Consider the following 19062-nt stretch of genomic DNA (forward strand, 5'->3'; position numbering starts at 1 on the left):
ATTCTCTGACAGCTGGCATCCCCCTGATCAGCCACTGGCCAGTGTAGGCAGCACGGTAATTGCCCTGGCCGAGTTCCGCTACGTCATGACAACCTGCAAACCCAGCATCTGTGTTCTGCATACATCGCCATCAACACATGCCAGGAGTGGCAGGTGCTGCTTCACTTGTGGCAGATCCTGTTCGGGAGCAACCATTGATTTCCAAGGTGGGGGGGTAGGATATTGTTTGGATATCTTCATTTCTTGTAGACTGTATTTAAGTTTACAAGGAATACTGTTCGTTGTTTTTTAATTATTTGTAAATAATTGAGCACATATTATCGTTTAAAAAGTAATTGGGCTAATAAACATCAAAAGTAAAAAAACATCCTGACCTGCTCCCTATCCCGAATGGTTGCTCCTGACTTGAGCAGTTAAGATCTAGCAGGTGCGAGACAGGACATCCGTCATCACAGTGGTCATGCACTGGCAGGGTTTTTACCTTGACCTACAAAACTAGGGGCCCAGAGGACCCCCAATTACTAATTTAAGAGGTCGTCAGGCAAAATATGAGGGTATTGTGAAGATTTGTTTTGTTTGTTTGTTGTTTAACACCGCACTCACCAATATTCCTGCTAATATCGAGCCTGGACCAGACAATCCAGTGATTCATATCATGAGCATCGATCAACGCAATTGATATATGATGACATACATCAACCAAGTCAGCGAGCCTGTTCACCCGATTCCGTAGTCCCCTCTTACGACAAGCATAGTCGCCTGTGACGGCAAGTATGGGTTGCTGAAGACCTATTCTACCCACGGGTCACCACTTCAATGACAGCCATAAGCACATGTATAGTCAATATTACAAACCAAGATCATGACCGGAAAAATTGTGGGATTCAAACACATGATCAGTGGATCGTAGGGTTAAGGGACGCAACTCTGCACGTCAATTTGCAGCACCTCACACCAGGGACAACATACCCTGTGTCTGTGAGGCAAAGAAACAACAAACAATTGAATAGTTGAATTAAAAATGTATTTGGTAAACTGTTTACAAAAAAGGAATTGTGATATGGATGCATTGTTATGGAGGATGAAGCATTAGAAATTAACAATGGCCTGACAGCCCATATCAAGTAAGATTGCCAAGGGCTTCTGGAATGTATACTTAAGGATTGTTTTTCATGTTTTGTGCATTTATCTGCATAAATGTATAGAAAACAGTCCCAAATCGTAGAGAATCCTGTTCCATTGTTACCATCTTAGTGACAAGAGTTAACAGGATGCTCTTCACATATGCCTTAAACGTTTTGTTTTTTTGTGATTAACAAAACACCATGCATAATGATCGCTGGCAATTAACACAAATAAGAGATGTTTACCAGCAATTCATAAACAGCTAAAACATTAAGGGTCAACGTTTCAGAGGTTAAATGTAAATGTTATTGAAGTACTCTTCTGCTAAATCCAGCTCTCTTGTTCATTTCCAACACCATGGGTGTGATAATATTTCATGATAATCAATATACAACTTTTAAGCGCATTACAGGTCAAAATTATAAAATGTATATCTCAACATGTCATAAAACATATATCTCCTTGGTAATGTCAAATGGAGAACATGGTTGAGAAGGAGTTTAACTATTATATTGACACTGGGGTGTGTGTGTGTGTGTGTGTGTGTGTGTGTGTGTGTGATATTAAAGGTATGATTCACTTCGACGGCAGAACATCTACCCTCAACAGCGGTGTTTTAAGTCTATGAATCCTGTTCTGAAGAGATAGTCTGTCTCAGTCCCAGAACCATATTATTTTACCTTACACCCAGCTCTTTTTGTAATGCAAAAGCCCTAAATGAAGCAATTCTAGATTTTCCTCAGGTCTCTAAATCTCCCATCTCACTGGGGCTCCTTTTCAATTTAAAGGGAATTATTTGTTTTTATCAAAAGGGGGATAACTATGTCTTGAAACGTGACCACCCATCAGACAAAGAAAGAATGTTGGAGCTGCAGACAGCAAATTAGAGACCAGACAGCCATATGCTAATATGAATCCTGTGAAGTAAGTGTGAAACACACACTGGATTCCTAACATATCAAACTTGTTACGTCACTTAAATTGCATTGATAGTGAGAGCAGTTTAAGAAACATTCCATCGCTATGAACATATTCTACTCAATGTTTGATAGGGATAACCAGGTACATCATTTGACCTTTGGCATATGAGTGTGTGAGTATGGTTTTATGCCGCTTTTAGCAATATTCCAGCAATATCACGGCAGAGGACACCAGAAATGAGCTTCACACATTGTACCCATGTCGGTATTCGAACCCGGGTCTTCGGCGTGACGAGTGAACAATTTAACAATTAGGCTACCCGACCGCCCATTTGGCATTTGAGAATCAGTTATGTGTATCATGGAAAGATAGAAACATCTCTGTCAAAAGTTGTCTAGTATATTATTGAGGCAATGCACTTGGGTTTCTTTACATTTAAATCTTTACCAATAAATATTCTATTTCCGAATATTTAATTAAACAAAACAAACCCAGAAGTCTTAAGAATCAGTTTTTGACAATACATACTAGTAATTAAGGTGTTTGGTTTTGACATAACAGTAGGTTGTCCTAAAAAAATCTGCCTGAAAAAATATAACAGCATATTGAGTAGTTTTGCGAGATATAAAAAAATTGGTTCACAAAACAATGTATCTATTTTTTCTTTAGGTGCCAACCTAAACAATTTTATTGATGATATCAAATATACACACTTTAACTTCTCATAGGGAGTTGGGAACCAGATGTCAGCAATGGCTTCAAGATGCTGACATACGAAACATATTCCAGACTCAATATTGCTATGCAGCTGCCTCATTTTCATCTTCATTTCATGTTACAGTCGACATACGCAGAAACATAATTTGTAGTTTTTTTAACTGTCATTATCCCTATCAAAACATGAGCAGTATATGTGACAAATTAGACCTAGTATGGTGCTGTCAGCATTTTTTTCAATCAATGGATATGTTATAGTGGTTTTACACTTTAGTATCAAATCATGTGAAAGTGGCACTCTTGGTGGAAGATAAACTTGCAACATTTATGACAACAAATTAGTTTACATTCTTGTTGAAAATGGAATGAACATATATCACATAAATTCCTTCTGTCTCTAACTAAGACCAGTAAATCAACTAATCTAATCAAGTCGCCATAAATCAAAGGAACAAATTGAGCAAGCAATAAATATGATAGCTATATTCACAAGCTGAGCAACATACCAGACACACTACATTAAGATGACTAAACCTGTCGTAACCTAGAGACAGTCAAATGAAACATGTCAAGACATCATTTGACTATCATCCTGAATCTGAGGAACAAACCATTTGATTTACAGGGGGGCCTCAAGATTCTGGTTTGAGCATTCTTTTAACATGTTTAGGAGCTCAATTATTTTTTAAGCTTAAATGCTTGCTCAATTATATTTTTAATTCAGTAACAATAACGAATTAATTCTTTGGACCTTTGCCTACAAGAAAAGGCCACTTTATCTTTTTTCTACAATGCGAGGAATATGTCAAATGAAATCAGTAAAACTGGGGCTTGATCTTTTTAATAGAAAAAATACCCCCTGCACCCCTCCGAAAATGAAATGGTTGCTCCCTAAAAACAAGAAACTTCAAAGCTCTCTCATTCCTGTGTAACACTTTAAAATTTCTAATTTTTCTTACAAAAGATTTTTTCTAAAGTAATGTAAATTACATTTCATCCATACCAATGGATATAAGTACAAATATATTGAATAATCCAAGTGATAATGAATGTTGCTGTCAATCTGTAAATTGTAAAAAAAATATAATCACACTATAAATATATGACAAGAACCTCCTGCAGGGAATGATGCTAAGATCACTAAAGATGTTATGGGACATAAAACATGTATGAAACACTCCCTGGGATCTGAACAATGTTTTAAACAATAAATACACACATCTCCGAATATATGGAAGTTGAATATAGAAAATATCGACCCAGTACATCCACAGTTTCTGTACTGACTACTGAACATTGTTAACAGACACGACTGTTTACATACCCAATAGAAAATGTTGGATAGAGCAAACTGAATATTGGTGTTTCTTCAGGCTTGGGGTTGACCCAGTGAATACAGTGATCAAGAATATTTATTTATCACCATCTGTTTGAATCTTTCATCCAAAGAAATATCAGTGATATTAAAATAGTGAAAATAGGACTGCACATGTTTTGTTTGTTTGTCTGTTTGTTGTTTAATGCTGCACTCAGCAATATTGCAGCTATATCAGTGAGTGAGTATGGTTTTACGCCGCTTTTAGCAGTATTCCAGCAATATCACGGCAGGGGACACCAGAAATGGGCTTCACACATTGTACCCATGTTGGGAATCGAACCCGGGTCTGTGACGTGACGAATGAAAGCTTTAACCACAAGGCTACCCGACCGCCCCTGCAGCTATATGACAGTGGTCTGGAAATAATCAAATCTGGCCCAGACAATCCAGTGATTGACATCATAAACATCGATCCACACAATTGGGATACGATGACAGGACATGTAATATTCTGGAGGTGGGGGGTAGGGGATGGGACTGACTGGGATTTGTATAAGACAAAATCTTAATTCATTACATCCAGCATGTCAAATGAAAAATATTTTAAATTCTTCTTTAAACATGTTTAATACCAAGGTTAATTATGTCCCCTGGTAATTTAGGGATTAAAACAAATCAAATAAAAAACTCAAAGGCATGCCGCAGAGTTTCGAACGATCGTCACTAAATGAATGACAGATTAGGACAGTGCTTAAAACTTTTCATCTACAGATTATCAGATTATTCTGGACTCAAATAGTGATAGCCACATTTGTTTGGAACTAAAATTCTGATTTCAAAACACATTCAAGCTGCTATATCAAGCCTCATTTATCATCATCATGTATTTACAGCCAATCACAGCATGTTATAACTAGGCAGAAAGGTCTCGCAGCAAACACCACCACGCTAATATAAAACATTTATGCAGCATGTCATGGGTTCACTAGACATGAAATTGTTTTGCAAATGAATAAACAGTAATTCCAAATTAACCGATTTGATGTCTGAACAACACAGAGGACGCCTACTGAGATATGTTCACATTATTGAAATTTTTATTTTCCACACATCTTCTATTACCTGTGGCTGAACTTCAAACTGGATAAATATCAAATGTCAATGTCAGAGAATAACCATTGTCAATTATCCGACGAAACAGATTCCATCGGGTGTAAAAGTCGACATAACAGTGAAAATTACATGAATGGAGCACTGCAAGTCAGTGACGACACCAGCCGTCAGGGTTGACGGAGTTATCTCCCTTGAACATACAGATTGTACAGAGGTGTATAGAGTTCATATTTTCTTAGAAATAATATGACATGTTATTTGCAGTTACTATTAATTAAACAAGGGGAACAATGGCACGGAAATAACAGGATTTCACCAAATATGCTTAATAGTTGTGACTTAAACTCATTTTCAATTGAATGTGACAGAATCAGTCTATCTCACTGAGCAGCATTTAAATCTTAAAGTGAGTGAGTGGGTATGGTTTATGCAGCTTTTAGCAATATTCCAGCAATATCACGGCAGGGGACACCAGAAATGGGCTTCACATATTGTACCCATGTCGGGAATCGAACTCGGGTCTTCAGCGTGATCAGTGAACCCTTTCACCTGACCTCCCCTTAAATCTTAAAAGTCAAGCTAGATGCACAAAATTTGCAAATAACTAGAATAAGATATGTTGGCAAGATATATAGATGACAATGTCATCTTTTGCTTTTCACTCACATCCTATTTACAGATTTATTTATGATAATGTTTTAATGTACAGAAGCTCACCTTCACACAATGATGCTATGAGACAAGGGTTATCACTGTCAAGTTAATAAACACCCTCACAGCCTAGTATTATATTCTAAAATAAGATAGCTGAGTGATAAATCAGGAAGGACAATGAAGAACGAAGCGTAATTATTGCATGATAAAACATTGTTATATCATGACGTCATTATTGGAGATTCAGACATGCGCTTGCTACTAGATGACGTAAATTGGAAACGTTATGTTTGGGAGGGAAGTGTCTTTTGAGTTGTTCCCCACAGATGTAGCTGGGCACTTAGATAAATGCACTGACCGACTGATCGCACCATAAAGTGGGTTAGATGTGATAATAGGTATTGGGAGAAAAGTACAGATAATTGATGGGAGGATTGTGAGAATACACAGGAAATACCAACCCTTCTACATAAAATGGACTTGTCCTACACTGCCAAGGTCAGATTGTGTTCAAGGAGTCATAATCATTAAAATTATGGTAATTATTTTGAAGCTTGCACATTTTATCATCATCCTTAAAGAGGCTGTACATAATGTTGAAATCTCATATAACAAATAAATTACTTGAGGTCATTTATTGTACAATAAAACACTGCAGGGTGAATAATCCACTCGGGGATGCGCTCCTCATTGTTTAATTTCCCAGCAGTGTTTTACTGTGTGATAAACAACTCGCACTCCTCGTATATTTCTTAATTCAAAAGAAGTTAAAGAAGACCAAATTGGTATGACAGATTAGCTATAGTCATATTAAAAAAATCACATGTCTTTAACTTCTTTTAAGTAGTCTATATTTTTAAGCTATAGAGGGACAAAAGATGTGTCAGGTATCATATTGTTGTTTTGAAAATCAAAATCTTACTCTTTTGAAGAGAAGAATCTTTTAACCATCTTCGAAATATCTTAAAACAATATTCCCAATAGTTTCAGATAAAATACAATACAACACACTGCATTATTTCTTAATACAGATATGTTTGTGTGAATGCTTCTCTCATACCGAGAATTAAGAAGCTGATTGGCTGACTGGAAGTTCACCTGACAACACAACACCGCCCACACACTGTCAGATCTTCACACAGGGAGGTACCATATTGGACTAAAGGAGCTGATGTTTATGTATTGCAACTGCTGCAGCCACATGGTCCCCAGATTGACAAGTATACTTGTCAAAGGTAAACAAAAGTGACAAAACCCTCACCATAATCATTAGAAATCTCTACTTAAATTGTCCCTTGTGAATTCCGAACATAAGCCATCACAAGCTTGGTATATCCATCTTCCTGAGGCAAGGGTATTAACTGGCAAGAGAGTAACTATAAAAAGTCCAGTTTCCACCCTTGCCTAACTAGGCTGGAATTCCTGGCCTCGATCATAGCGCTACCAGTGGCTATTACAAGATGAGTCCCTTCTATGCCTCTCCTATGGACCATTCAGATTCCACCTTTCGTATCACTTGCATTTGTTTGAAACAAAATGGCGGCACCCAGTCAAGCTAATTTGATCGATAATCAAGATCTATATTGTGATAAAACGGGCCTGAAATGACAAGAGCACCTTGATTAAAAACATGAAAAGATTTGGAAAATATCTGTTGACGAGTTGGCTTAGCACATGCTTTGCAAATCCTGCAATCGACCAAAATTGGCATGACCGTTTACGAATCAGCGATTTTGATTGGACTATGCATAGACTCGTTATCCAGGCCTAAGTAATTCCACAATACCAGCCTAGTTCGGCAAGGGTGGAAACTGGACTTTTTATAGGTACTCTCTTGCCTCTGGAGGGTGGGTATATCACGTGTATATCCGACTCAACCATAACAGATATTATTTAGCAAGCAGGAGGGAAACATGCCTGTTATACACATGAAGACTTGAGACGGTTCACCTGTTGTTTCAGGGTCTGTTCACTACATTGTTAAGATTGCATTCAATACAAAAATAAAACACAACCATGAAGGAATAATCCCCAAACTAATGCTCTCTTTGCTTCCATTTTATTGTGTTTATTTGCACATATATTTTTGGTTCTCTTGTGTTGTAAAAACAATGTGCTCTTCAGATGAATTCAATAATCTGCAGAAAAAAATAACACTGCATGATTTAACGTCATTAAAAAATTATTAGGAGTGTGTGCTGCAATCTGACTGGTTAAAAAATGTAATTGAAAGGGATTCAAAGCGAGGAAATCTGCTGGTCATTTCAACTTTCTTGATGATGATCTTTTTTTTTCTCTATCCCAAATATGTGAAATGATAGGATGGAAACAGATACCATGTTAATTCGATACTTGAATTCTTCAGAATGCCGTAAATATATTCCTGGTCATTGATTACTCAAAAAAAACCCGCTAATCTGAAACCACGTTTCTTTCCTAATTGAAGGCCAGTGATGGTGACAGAGGGGGAGGGCAGTCCATCACTTGCAGTATGTACAGTTTTACTGAAGCAATTCCTTCACAGGCTGGACCAAGTGTGAGGCAATATTCCAGTAATATGGAGTAATATATAAACTGGAGACACCAGAAATGAGTTTCACACATTGTACCATGTGGAAAATTGAACCAGTGTCTTCAGCATGACAAGCAAACACTTTAACCACTTGGCTACCCCATTGCTTCGGATGGACTGAGAAATTCTACACATGGGGAATCAAACCTGGGGCATAATGAGGGAACACTTGACCCACTCGGCTACCCTAGTCCTCCTCAATAAAGTAACAGGTCTAATGCATGGTCTCAACACCTGTGACTCGATACAGAGTGGTTTCAAAGTGACTACAGGAGAATGGGTGACCCAGGCGTCTAAGGCGCTGCAATTTACCGTGCAGAGTTGCGTCCCTTTGGCATGACAGGAACCTATGATCATGGATTTCAATCCCGGTCCTCCCTGATTATGTTTCTAGGTTTGTCAGGACAATACTCTGCTCGTGGGTTTCACCGAAGTGGAAAATGTCTGAGACATGCATCAGTTAACATCAAGCCGACATGCAGGGATATAACTGAAATATTGTCCAAAGCAGCCATAACCTAGCTAACTCACTAACTCAAAATGACTACAGACTCATAATGATAAACTTCTTGTGTGCAATTGAATCAGATAGAATTGATAGGGGAAGTCTAAAGAATGTTGCAAGGACTTTTTCATTGTGGGAACATTTAAAACTTGAGGTATGAAGTGGCAACGCTATGGATTAGGCTCACATTATAGACATGATGAATGCTGACCACCTCTTAGACATTCCAGCAGTAATAAAGTGTTACAATGTCTACCATCTACATAACTGACTAAAGACAAAAATGTACATCAATATGTGTTAGTTAACATAGCACGGCTATACAGAACTACTGGTAATTATACAACAATTTCTCATTAACTGGAATGGCATGTGAATATTGGGTTGTAAAATGACCCAATGCTTTCAATCATCAACCAATGAAAAGGTGAAATGGAATGTAATGAAAATGCATTTTCCAAAATATTGTTTGTGAGAAAGTAAAATGAATATATACAAGTGGAACAGTTTTCTCAAAATTTATACTTGCGTGTGTAAATATTTCTGAGGTTCAAAAACCGGTGTCAAGGGTTCACAAAGATATAATTCATGAACTACCTCACTGTGTCTAAGATCTGGCCTGTACACAGAAGGGAATTACATCAACCCTGTATATACCTGCTCAAGGGGTATTCAGGCAGACCTCTTTCACATACAGAGCAAGACAAGCTGCAGATACAGCCCCTCTGTAATTTCAAGCATATATCTCATATGATCAACATAATTTCTAAGGCACTTAGCCAAGGCAAGGAACAAACTCACTATCATTGATCAAAACTTTTCAAAACAATGTAGTTTCCATGGTTACAAGTTCTGTTACATACTCTTGAATATAAAAAAACTCATCTGCTGAAAAAGACACGACCAAATTGATTTCTTGGTTTACATATTATCTTGACAAGAGGAACAAGCAAATGTGGTTTGAATTGATTTAAGTGTCATTTCCACTAAAAAAAAACAACAAAAAGAAGTTTAACATGTTCAAAAACAAAATAATCTTCAATCAAATAGAACATTACAATTTTCAAGATCAATACATTTTGCTATCTTTATGTGAGCTACTCATCAAAATAATACTATTTTTCAAACCCTCATAACTAGGGGTGAAACGATACATTGGTGTAAAGGTACGATACACAATACTTTTTTGTTTCTGTATTGATACAAGACGATACACTTGCTGAAATATTACTATTCTTTTAATATATGACTCCTGGCATTTTTTGGTAAGTCAGATATTGCAAAATGTGTTGTAATTAGCGTTTCAAGTTCACTACTAACAATAGCTGCTATGAACATGTGTCTACAGCCAGCTCTTCCTTTGGAACTTGCTCTGAAATATTTATTGTCAAGAAGATTCCATGCGATTTGACGTAAATATATTTATCACGATACGTATCTTGACCTATGTTTTGTGATATGTATCGTATCGTGACCTATGTATCATTTCACCCTAATCATAATGACATGTGACTACTGACAACAGCCAATACACAAGGTGGAGGTGAGCTGAACAAGAAACAGTGAATCTCATCAACCATGCCCAGTGTTTTTCTCTTTCCAGTTGACATCTCCAGGATGCTCAGTCCCCGAGGTAGGGCGGTGGACCCTTCTGAAGCCGATCCACGCTCTGTATCTCCAGCTCCTCCATCTCCACAGCGTCCCTGTATTCCGTCAGTTCCTTCGATATCCTGATGCGGGTGTAGTTGGCCGCCAGACAGATCATGAAGTGAATCTACACCCAGTGGAAATATAGTGCATCATTATATCCACAAATATCCAAGTGAACATGTTTTTGAGCCTCACGTCTTTTTGAACCTCTAAACAATATGTAACCAAATGCTAAATGACGTTTTGTTTGTTTGTTGTTTAACGCCGCACTCAGTAATATTCCAGCTATATGTCGGCGGTTTGTAAATAATCAAGTACGGATCACACAATCCAGTGATTGATATCATAAGCATCAATCCACGCAAGTGGGATACAATGACATGCATCAACCATGTCAGTGAGCCTGACCACCCGAACCCTTAGTCACCTCTTAGGACAAGCAAAGTCGCCTCTTACGGCAATCATGGGTTGCTGAAGACCTATTCTACCCTGGATCTTCACTGGATCTAGCCCTAATGAAGCTGATGATGAGACAGGAAGCTGGTGTGAACAAGCTTGAGAACCGTGTAATAATCTACATTGAAACATTGCTATAAGCAATAAACCAGAAGTTGTTGTCCACAAAGCTGTACGTTTTCCTACTTACTCAGCAACTTCTAGAATGCCAATCAAACAGTTACTCAACTTATGTTAAGGATATTCCCATACCACCATGATACACCAAACCAGTGAACTTTTAAATAGTAAATACATCAAATTCCTTAATAAAAGTTGAACAGCATATTTTCATCAGCATATGATGGTATGTAGTGCCTTACCAAAATGTTCTGGTTGGTATTGTATGAACTGCCAGTGAAATACACTCTTTATAATTATAGTTTAAACACTTTGACATGCTCAAGGTGCCTTTTATATCATGTACGCTTTACTGTCATTATTCTCCAAAAGATCTCAAAACAAACTCACCATTCCCAAAACAATTAGCAGGGCACTGATGAAGGCCACACAGAATAAAGGACCAGACTCTGTTATCTGAAAGATAAAGGTGAGTGAGTGAGTGAGTGAGTGAGTGAGTGAGTGAGTGAGTGAGTGAGTGAGTGAGTGAGTGAGTGAGTGAGTGAGTGAGTGAGTGAGTGAGTGAGTGAGTGAGTGAGTGAGTGAGTGAGTGAGTGAGTGAGTGAGTGAGTGAGTGAGTGAGTGAGTGAGTGAGTGAGTGAGTGAGTGAGTGAGTGAGTGAGTGAGTGAGTGAGTGAGTGAGTGAGTGAGTGAGTGAGTGAGTGAGTGAGTGAGTGAGTGAGTGAGTGAGTGAGTGAGTGAGTGAGTGAGTGAGTGAGTGAGTGAGTGAGTGAGTGAGTGAGTGAGTGAGTGAGTGAGTGAGTGAGTGAGTGAGTGAGTGAGTGAGTGAGTGAGTGAGTGAGTGAGTGAGTGAGTGAGTGAGTGATATTCAAATTTGGGGATGGGGGTAAAAAAACTGAAATTGACATATGTTTTAACAACGAAAAGAAGCTGTATGCCGGACCGGTTGGATGTTCTGCAAAGAAAATTGGCACTCCCCCTTTCAGAGAGGTGGTGAGGTGAGGTGAAATTGGGGCGTTGCGCAGAAGATTATTGCACAAATATACGATATGCATGCAAGCTCTCAATCTGTATACTGGGTCTGAGTGGGGTATTCATGGCTAGCACTATAAATCAGCAGCAGTTCAGTCTGGTACAAGCAGCCATACAAACACACACGTACATGCACGTTGCTAGAAAAGTGCAATAATCTTGGATGCAACGTTAAACCCCATTTCACATCACCTGTCGGGGGTGTTGTGTCACTCACTCAGAGTGAGTGAGTGAGTGAGTGAGTGAGTGAGTGAGTGAGTGACACAACACCCCCGACAGGTGATGTGAAATGGGGTTTAACGTTGCATCCAAGATTATTGCACTTTTCTAGCAACGTGCACTCACGTCACCACCTCTCTGAAAGGGGGAGTGCCAATTTTCTTTGCAGAACATCCAACCGGTCCGGCATACAGCTTCTTTTCGTTGTTAAAACATATGTCAATTTCAGTTTTTTTACCCCCATCCCCAAATTTGAATGGTTGGTGTAATGTAGTGGGTTCAAATTCTACTTGGAATCACTGTGTACTTTCATCTGCTCAGGTTCTTTAAAATCAAGAGTACTTTGTCTCGTGTCTCGTGTCTCGTGGCGTATGTCAACATGGCAAGTGCCCACCTTCACACACATCCTCTTCAGTTCATTGTGTAGACACAACGCTTCTTTGCCCGGGGGAGTGATACCAGACACGAACGAACTGTTCCGGTAGATCCCTGAAACAAGTACAGTAAAATATGTTTATAACCAACACGCTTATAATGAATGAACTGACGCACATTACAGATATATTATTGAGTGAGTGAGTAAGTTGGTTGGGTGGATGGCTGAGTGGGTGGTGAGTGTGTGAATGAGTGGGTGAGTGAGTGAGTGAATAAGTTGCCTGAGTGGGTGGTGAGTGAATAAGTTGCCTGAGTGGGTGGTGAGTGAATAAGTTGGCTGAGTGGGTGGTGAGTGAATAAGTTGGCTGAGTGGGTGGTGAGTGTGTGAATCAGTGGGTGAGTGAGTGAGTGAATAAGTTGGCTGAGTGGGTTGTGAGTGAATAAGTTGGCTGAGTGGGTGGTGAGTGGGTGGTGAGTGTGTGAATCAGTGGGTGAGTGAGTGAGTGAATAAGTTGGCTGAGTGGGTGGTGAGTGAATAAGTTGGCTGAGTGGGTGGTGAGTGAATAAGTTGGCTGAGTGGGTGGTGAGTGTGTGAATCAGTGGGTGAGTGAGTGAGTGAATAAGTTGGCTGAGTGTGTGGTGAGTGAATAAGTTGGCTGAGTGGGTGGTGAGTGAATAAGTTGGCTGAGTGGGTGAGTGACTGAATAAGTTGGCTGAGTGGGTGGTGAGTGTGTGAATAAGTGGGTGGGTGAGTGAGGGAATAAGTGAGTTGGGTGGATGGCTGAGTGAGTGGGTGTGTGAAGGGATGGGTGGGTGAGTGAGTGAGTTTGGTGCCCATGTGGGGGATCTTACCACTAGGCTACCTTGCAGTTTTAGTTAAATTTAAAGTGGAGTGGACTCCACTCCACTTTAAATTTAACTAAAACTGCAAGGTTTACAAAAATACCTTGCATCATCGATGTACCTCATTATCCTCACAATGCTACGATACGTAACCTCAGTCAAGAAGCGAAAGCGTGACGACAGCCAGTCGACCGCTGCAGATCAGTCGAGCGGATCTGCCAAACCCTCAAAGTCTGAATGATCATTTTGTAAGTCGTGGCTAATGACTTTCACTTGGTTGACATACAACGAGGATTTGCAGATTTTATTGTTTTCAGTAGCTAGTCGTATATTGAATCTTGATTGACCGCCATTTTGCTTTCTGTGACGATCGATATCAAATTTGTTAATGGTCAATAATTAAGTACAGATGAAAAAGTATTCAAATAACTATTGCTATCAACGATAGTTTAGGATTTATGATTATATTATCTGTCTTGTTTTTAAATAATCTTTAGCTTAAAAAAAACTACTTTTCCCGTGAGGTCACGTGATAACCAAATATGGGATAATAGTCTCGATCCAAATGTTACAACGCGTACACTTGAGCAGACTCATGAATATTAATTAGACCGTTCACTACGTTGACAGATCGTTATTATAACAGAAACAAACGTATGTTTTCCATATATATCTAAAATGATATTATTTGTTATTAATTGTCCGGTGAATTAAACAATTTAAATTGAAACAATTCATAATTCATCATATTATGAATACGTAACAACTTGTAATTTGTGTGTAAAAAGTCGTACTAAAACACGCTGTTTGAAGGGGGCGTGGCATAAATGTAAATGTCCGATTGGGATTTTAAATTTTCCGGACCCCTGGAGTGGAGTGGAGCGGAGAGGAGTGAGTGAGTGAGTGAGCGGTGTGGAGTAGAACAGTGTGGAGTGGAAAGGAGTGAGTGAGTGAGTGAGCGGTGTGGAGTAGAGCAGTGTGGAGTGAGTGAGTGAGTGAGTGAGTGAGTGAGTGAGTGAGTGAGTGAGTGAGTGAGTGAGTGAGTGAGTGGTTTTACCACTAGGCTACCTTACCTCCCCATTTCTTTCAATGAAAGAACATGAGAACCAAGTTGGAATTTTGACATCTTTAGTCAAAGTGAATCCAAACCTAATCACAAATAATAAGAAAACCCCATACTCTGTACATTATCTAATGCTAAATAAACACTAATATTATAATAAACAAGCATAAGTAAACAAAACCCTGACTTCAAACTTCAACATGTCCTTATGCTCATTGTGCATCACTCCAGATCATTGACAGAGAAGACAAACGCAGCTTAAAAAAACTTGGTCAGGTATTATCGTGTTGTTCATTCAGGGACAAAATGCAGTATCCTGTTCATCACCAGGGACAAAAGGCAGTGGGCTCACCAAACTGAGTCAGGTTGAAGCAGTAGTTGATTGTCTGTGCATTACGGCTGTAGACCTCGTGATTGCAAATGGCTGCCAGTGCTCCGTACATGATCATAGGGACGACTGAGAAGGAGAGGATGATGATCCAGGCCAAATTCAGGATGTACGAGATTACCATGAACTGGAAACAGAGTGAGTGAGTTCGCGAGTAAGTCTTTGGGTGGAAAAAACACACACAAATATATGTTCACATAATGAATTACTGTAAATCTTGAAATTAACGCTAGCGTGAATTAAATGCAAAAGATGCGAGTGGTCTTTGCTCGCATTATTAAACAACGCATTTATATCAACAATAAGACATTTTGGATAGCAGAAATACCAACTCAGACATATGCTGAAAACAAACAAATATGTATTCCACATGACTGTTTATTGATCACCACTTGTAACAAGTATATAAACAATGCCATTCAAACACTAATTACATCCTGTGAATTGTCACTGCTGGGGTCAAGACAAGAGTTCTACACACTTAGATCATCACTGATCACACCTGCAAGTCCAGACAGACACCACCCAACCAACACGGTGTGTTTATTCTTTGCGACTGTGTCAAAGGACGACACGAACCAGCGCGCATGTATTGTTTGAGCGGAAGTATTCTAATCAGTGCTAATGAGCGGTGCTATTTGGTGTGTGATTGGATTAATGTAAGGTTGAATGAGGGTGAGGATTCTCCTGTAAACCTGACAGAGGACATTTTCTTTAGATATAAATCCACTGATGCTTGAGAGGAGGGGGGTCCGTGTGCGACATACGCTTGCAATCGGAAAGCGCACGTAAAATCTCCAATATAAGAAAGTAAGTAAGAGGAGGTGGGTGTCGCATTCATATTGCGTCGCATTATTGACTAGGGGCCAGCGGCCGCATTCTTTTGAAGACGCATTAATTTCACGATTTACAGTATCCCCATGTTTAATTTATCCGTAACACCAGGTTAATGAATATTATACATACGAAAGCTGCAGATATTCTGCCTCCCATGATGCACTTGGCTCCAGAGTACACGTTCTGTCTGGTGGCTCCGGTAGCGAGCAGCCCAAAGATGAGCAAGATGATGGCGAAGATCCCCATGCTGACAGCCAGCACAACAAACACCACTTGGATCACCTCCAGCCTGTCATAAAATATAAGTGTTACATTAAATTGCACATATTTTCTTTTTGTTTGTTGTTTAATGTCCCACCCAGTAATCTTTAAGTTTAAGCTATCTGACAGCAGCCTGTAACTAATCGAGTTTGGACCAGACAATCCAGTGATTGACACCGTGAACATTAATCCACGCAATTGGAGTGAATGAGTTGGGTTTAATGCCGCTTTTAACATTATTCCAGTTATATCACGGCGTGTCAGCTTAATGTGGGAGGAAAGCCCGAAATGATGCAGGTCTCAGACGTTTACCACTTCGGTGAAACCCCACACAATAAAATACTTCAATTTTGCTGATGTGTGTGTGATGCCCTAGAGTGTGCGAGTTGGCTTTAACGCCGCTTTCAACAGTATTCCAGTTATATCAGGTCGTGTCAGCTTAATGTGGGAGGAAAGCCCCAAGTGATGCAGGTCTCAGACATTTACATTGTGAAGCCCATGAGCATGGTGCTGACAAACCTAGAAACATAATCGGGGCGAACAGGGATTCGAACCCACAATCATAGGTTTCTGGCGTGCCCAAGGGACTCAACTCTGCACAGCGAATCGCTGCGCCTTAGACGACTGGGCCATCACTGCCCCTGTGACGCTGAAGAAGGAAAGCTATGCTTAAAACCTTACCATCCCACTTTAAAGTTGAACAGATCATTGAGGATGTCGTCGATGAAGATTTTGAGGGCCTGGTAGGAGGTGCCGCAGAAGACGCAGACTCCGATAATCACAATAATCATTGCCAGCAGGGACCCAAAAGGGGTCCGACCAAGACAGGTAATACACGCTGAAAAAAATATCAATCTAGTATCATGACTATGTGTATTTGCATATTTAGAAGATATCAATGGGGGGATGATTATCAAGTTGTTTTCCTTCACTAACCCACAGTTGCACTGACACAGCTGGCCCCACATTAAATGGATAGCGCATGTGGTACAATATCTGAGTATGCTGGGGCAAATGTTCCTTACAGACGGTAACCACTGCCGCCTTTTCAGGACCCACATTGTTATCAGTGGTTATTAGCGTCACTGAATATTTACTCAATTGCTGACATTCACATTGGGTTGATAGTAAGCAGTCGCAGACTTAACGTTTGTTTGTTTCAACGTGGACCTATATTACAAGTATTTACAAGTCTGTGGTTTCAATTGGTGCATAAATATCTTTCAAGACATTATGTTAAAAACATAGCTGTCAGTGTTAAATTAAATCACCATCCCTTTATGTACCTTCAACTGGTAGTATTGTTAAATAGACATCTCCAATATCCATCCCAACTGCTACTGGGATCAAGGAGCCCATAAGTAATTGTAAATTGAAACTGTGTTTTCTGAAAGATTAGCTTCTGTCAACAGATAAACCTCTAATCAGCTAATGATGGTCTTGTTCAAATGGAATGTCGCCCTTACGCCTTATACATTATATGTTGTTTAGATCTAAATCTTAATTAATATATTATATAGCGTAATTCATTGCTTATTGCATAGGGTTATGAAATTACTTTCAATCTGGGGTACGGATTTTTTTAATGTCTTGAAAGATATATATGCACCAATTGAAACCACGGACTTGTAATATAGGTCCGCGTTGAAACAAACTCAAATAATTAATGAAAAAACTTTTTGACCTATCTTGTGATCTTCAATAGCACACGGAAATAACATTTACTCGTATATAAATGATTAACTTCAGTTTCAATCACAAACATGACAAATATGAGAACACCTGTAATTCTGATTAACAAATAGGTGATGTTTTTTCATACAGGTAATGGCCTTCAAACACACTATGATCAAATAAAATTAGAACCCTATGATTAACATAAACACACCAATTCTCTATTACTCACCCATTTTGGCAGGTGCGTCCAAACCCGGCTGTTTTATGATCCAAAACACATAAAATACCTGTCAGAAACACCTGAATATTTCGAAAACTTCCGGTTTAACAACCAAGGGACATAACTCGCACGAAATGATATTTTTGGCGGACCACAAAGCAAGTGAAAATTGCAGGACTAAGAAACGAGGTTTAGTCATACTATTTTTGTCCACTGGTATTATTACCTCACTGCCAATAATTAGCAATTTGGGAAACAAAATCAGAACATCAGAAGTGAAACGTAGTTTCATGTCATGTCATGTTTAAACAAACATACGTCATTAGACGAAGGTTGCATTTTTGTGGACCTGTATAGCAGATCATATAACACTTGAAACCTCGTAAAGCGTTTGGTGAAGATCCGGGATAGAATGGGTCTTCAGAAACCCATGCTTGCCGTAAAAGGCGACTATGCTTGTCGTAAAAGGCGACTAACGGGATCGGATGGTCAGGATCGCTGACTTGGTTGAAGCATGCCATCGATCCCAAATGTGTTGATCGATCCTCATGATATCAATCACTGGTTTGTCTGGTCCAGACTGGATTATTTACAGACCGCCGTCATATAGCTGGAATATTGCTGAGTGCGGCGGTAAACAACAAATCAACCAACGCTTGGTGCCAATAAAAAAAAGAGGTTTCTAATCTTCAGTTAGACTACCTCAAATTTCATAACACAGCAGCTTTTGTCCTGATTAGCTACTCTTTGGCCAAAGCGATATGTTATTAGGGATTTCAGTGTAGTCATTTGGTGAAAATGTCTTTTGGGGTCAAAGACCTGTTCATAGTTGGATGTGAAAACCTTTATTGTTTGTAACGGCGTTTCAGGGCTAATCCTTCTATGAATGTGATGCATCCACCTGGTGAAGGGATAAGAAGTAAAGTATTCATGTTCTCACAACTCCTAAATGTCAGTCGAAACTTCACTGGTTACCTATATAAGTATTTAGGAGAT

The 19062-nt window shown here is 39.3% G+C and overlaps 1 protein-coding gene across 1 annotated transcript in view; it reads right to left on the reverse strand.

The window, feature by feature from the left end:
* Window positions 1-18163, reverse strand: part of LOC139449932 (neuronal membrane glycoprotein M6-a-like) — a 242031-nt gene extending 223868 nt beyond the window's left edge. Inside the window, exons 1-7 of the mRNA XM_071231545.1 lie at window positions 18076-18163; window positions 16851-17007; window positions 16038-16197; window positions 15036-15198; window positions 12797-12891; window positions 11542-11607; window positions 5744-10699 (exon numbers count right to left, since the gene is read on the reverse strand). Coding sequence (XP_071087646.1) covers window positions 10547-10699; window positions 11542-11607; window positions 12797-12891; window positions 15036-15198; window positions 16038-16197; window positions 16851-17007; window positions 18076-18079 — 798 coding nt within the window. The 5' untranslated portion in view covers window positions 18080-18163 and the 3' untranslated portion in view covers window positions 5744-10546. The remainder of the gene's footprint in view (window positions 1-5743; window positions 10700-11541; window positions 11608-12796; window positions 12892-15035; window positions 15199-16037; window positions 16198-16850; window positions 17008-18075) is intronic.
* Between the last annotated feature and the right edge of the window lie 899 nt (window positions 18164-19062).

This window comes from Haliotis cracherodii, unplaced genomic scaffold (genome assembly GCF_022045235.1).
Source record: "Haliotis cracherodii isolate W230 unplaced genomic scaffold, xgHalCrac1.p SCAF_8, whole genome shotgun sequence".
NCBI lineage: Eukaryota > Metazoa > Mollusca > Gastropoda > Lepetellida > Haliotidae > Haliotis > Haliotis cracherodii.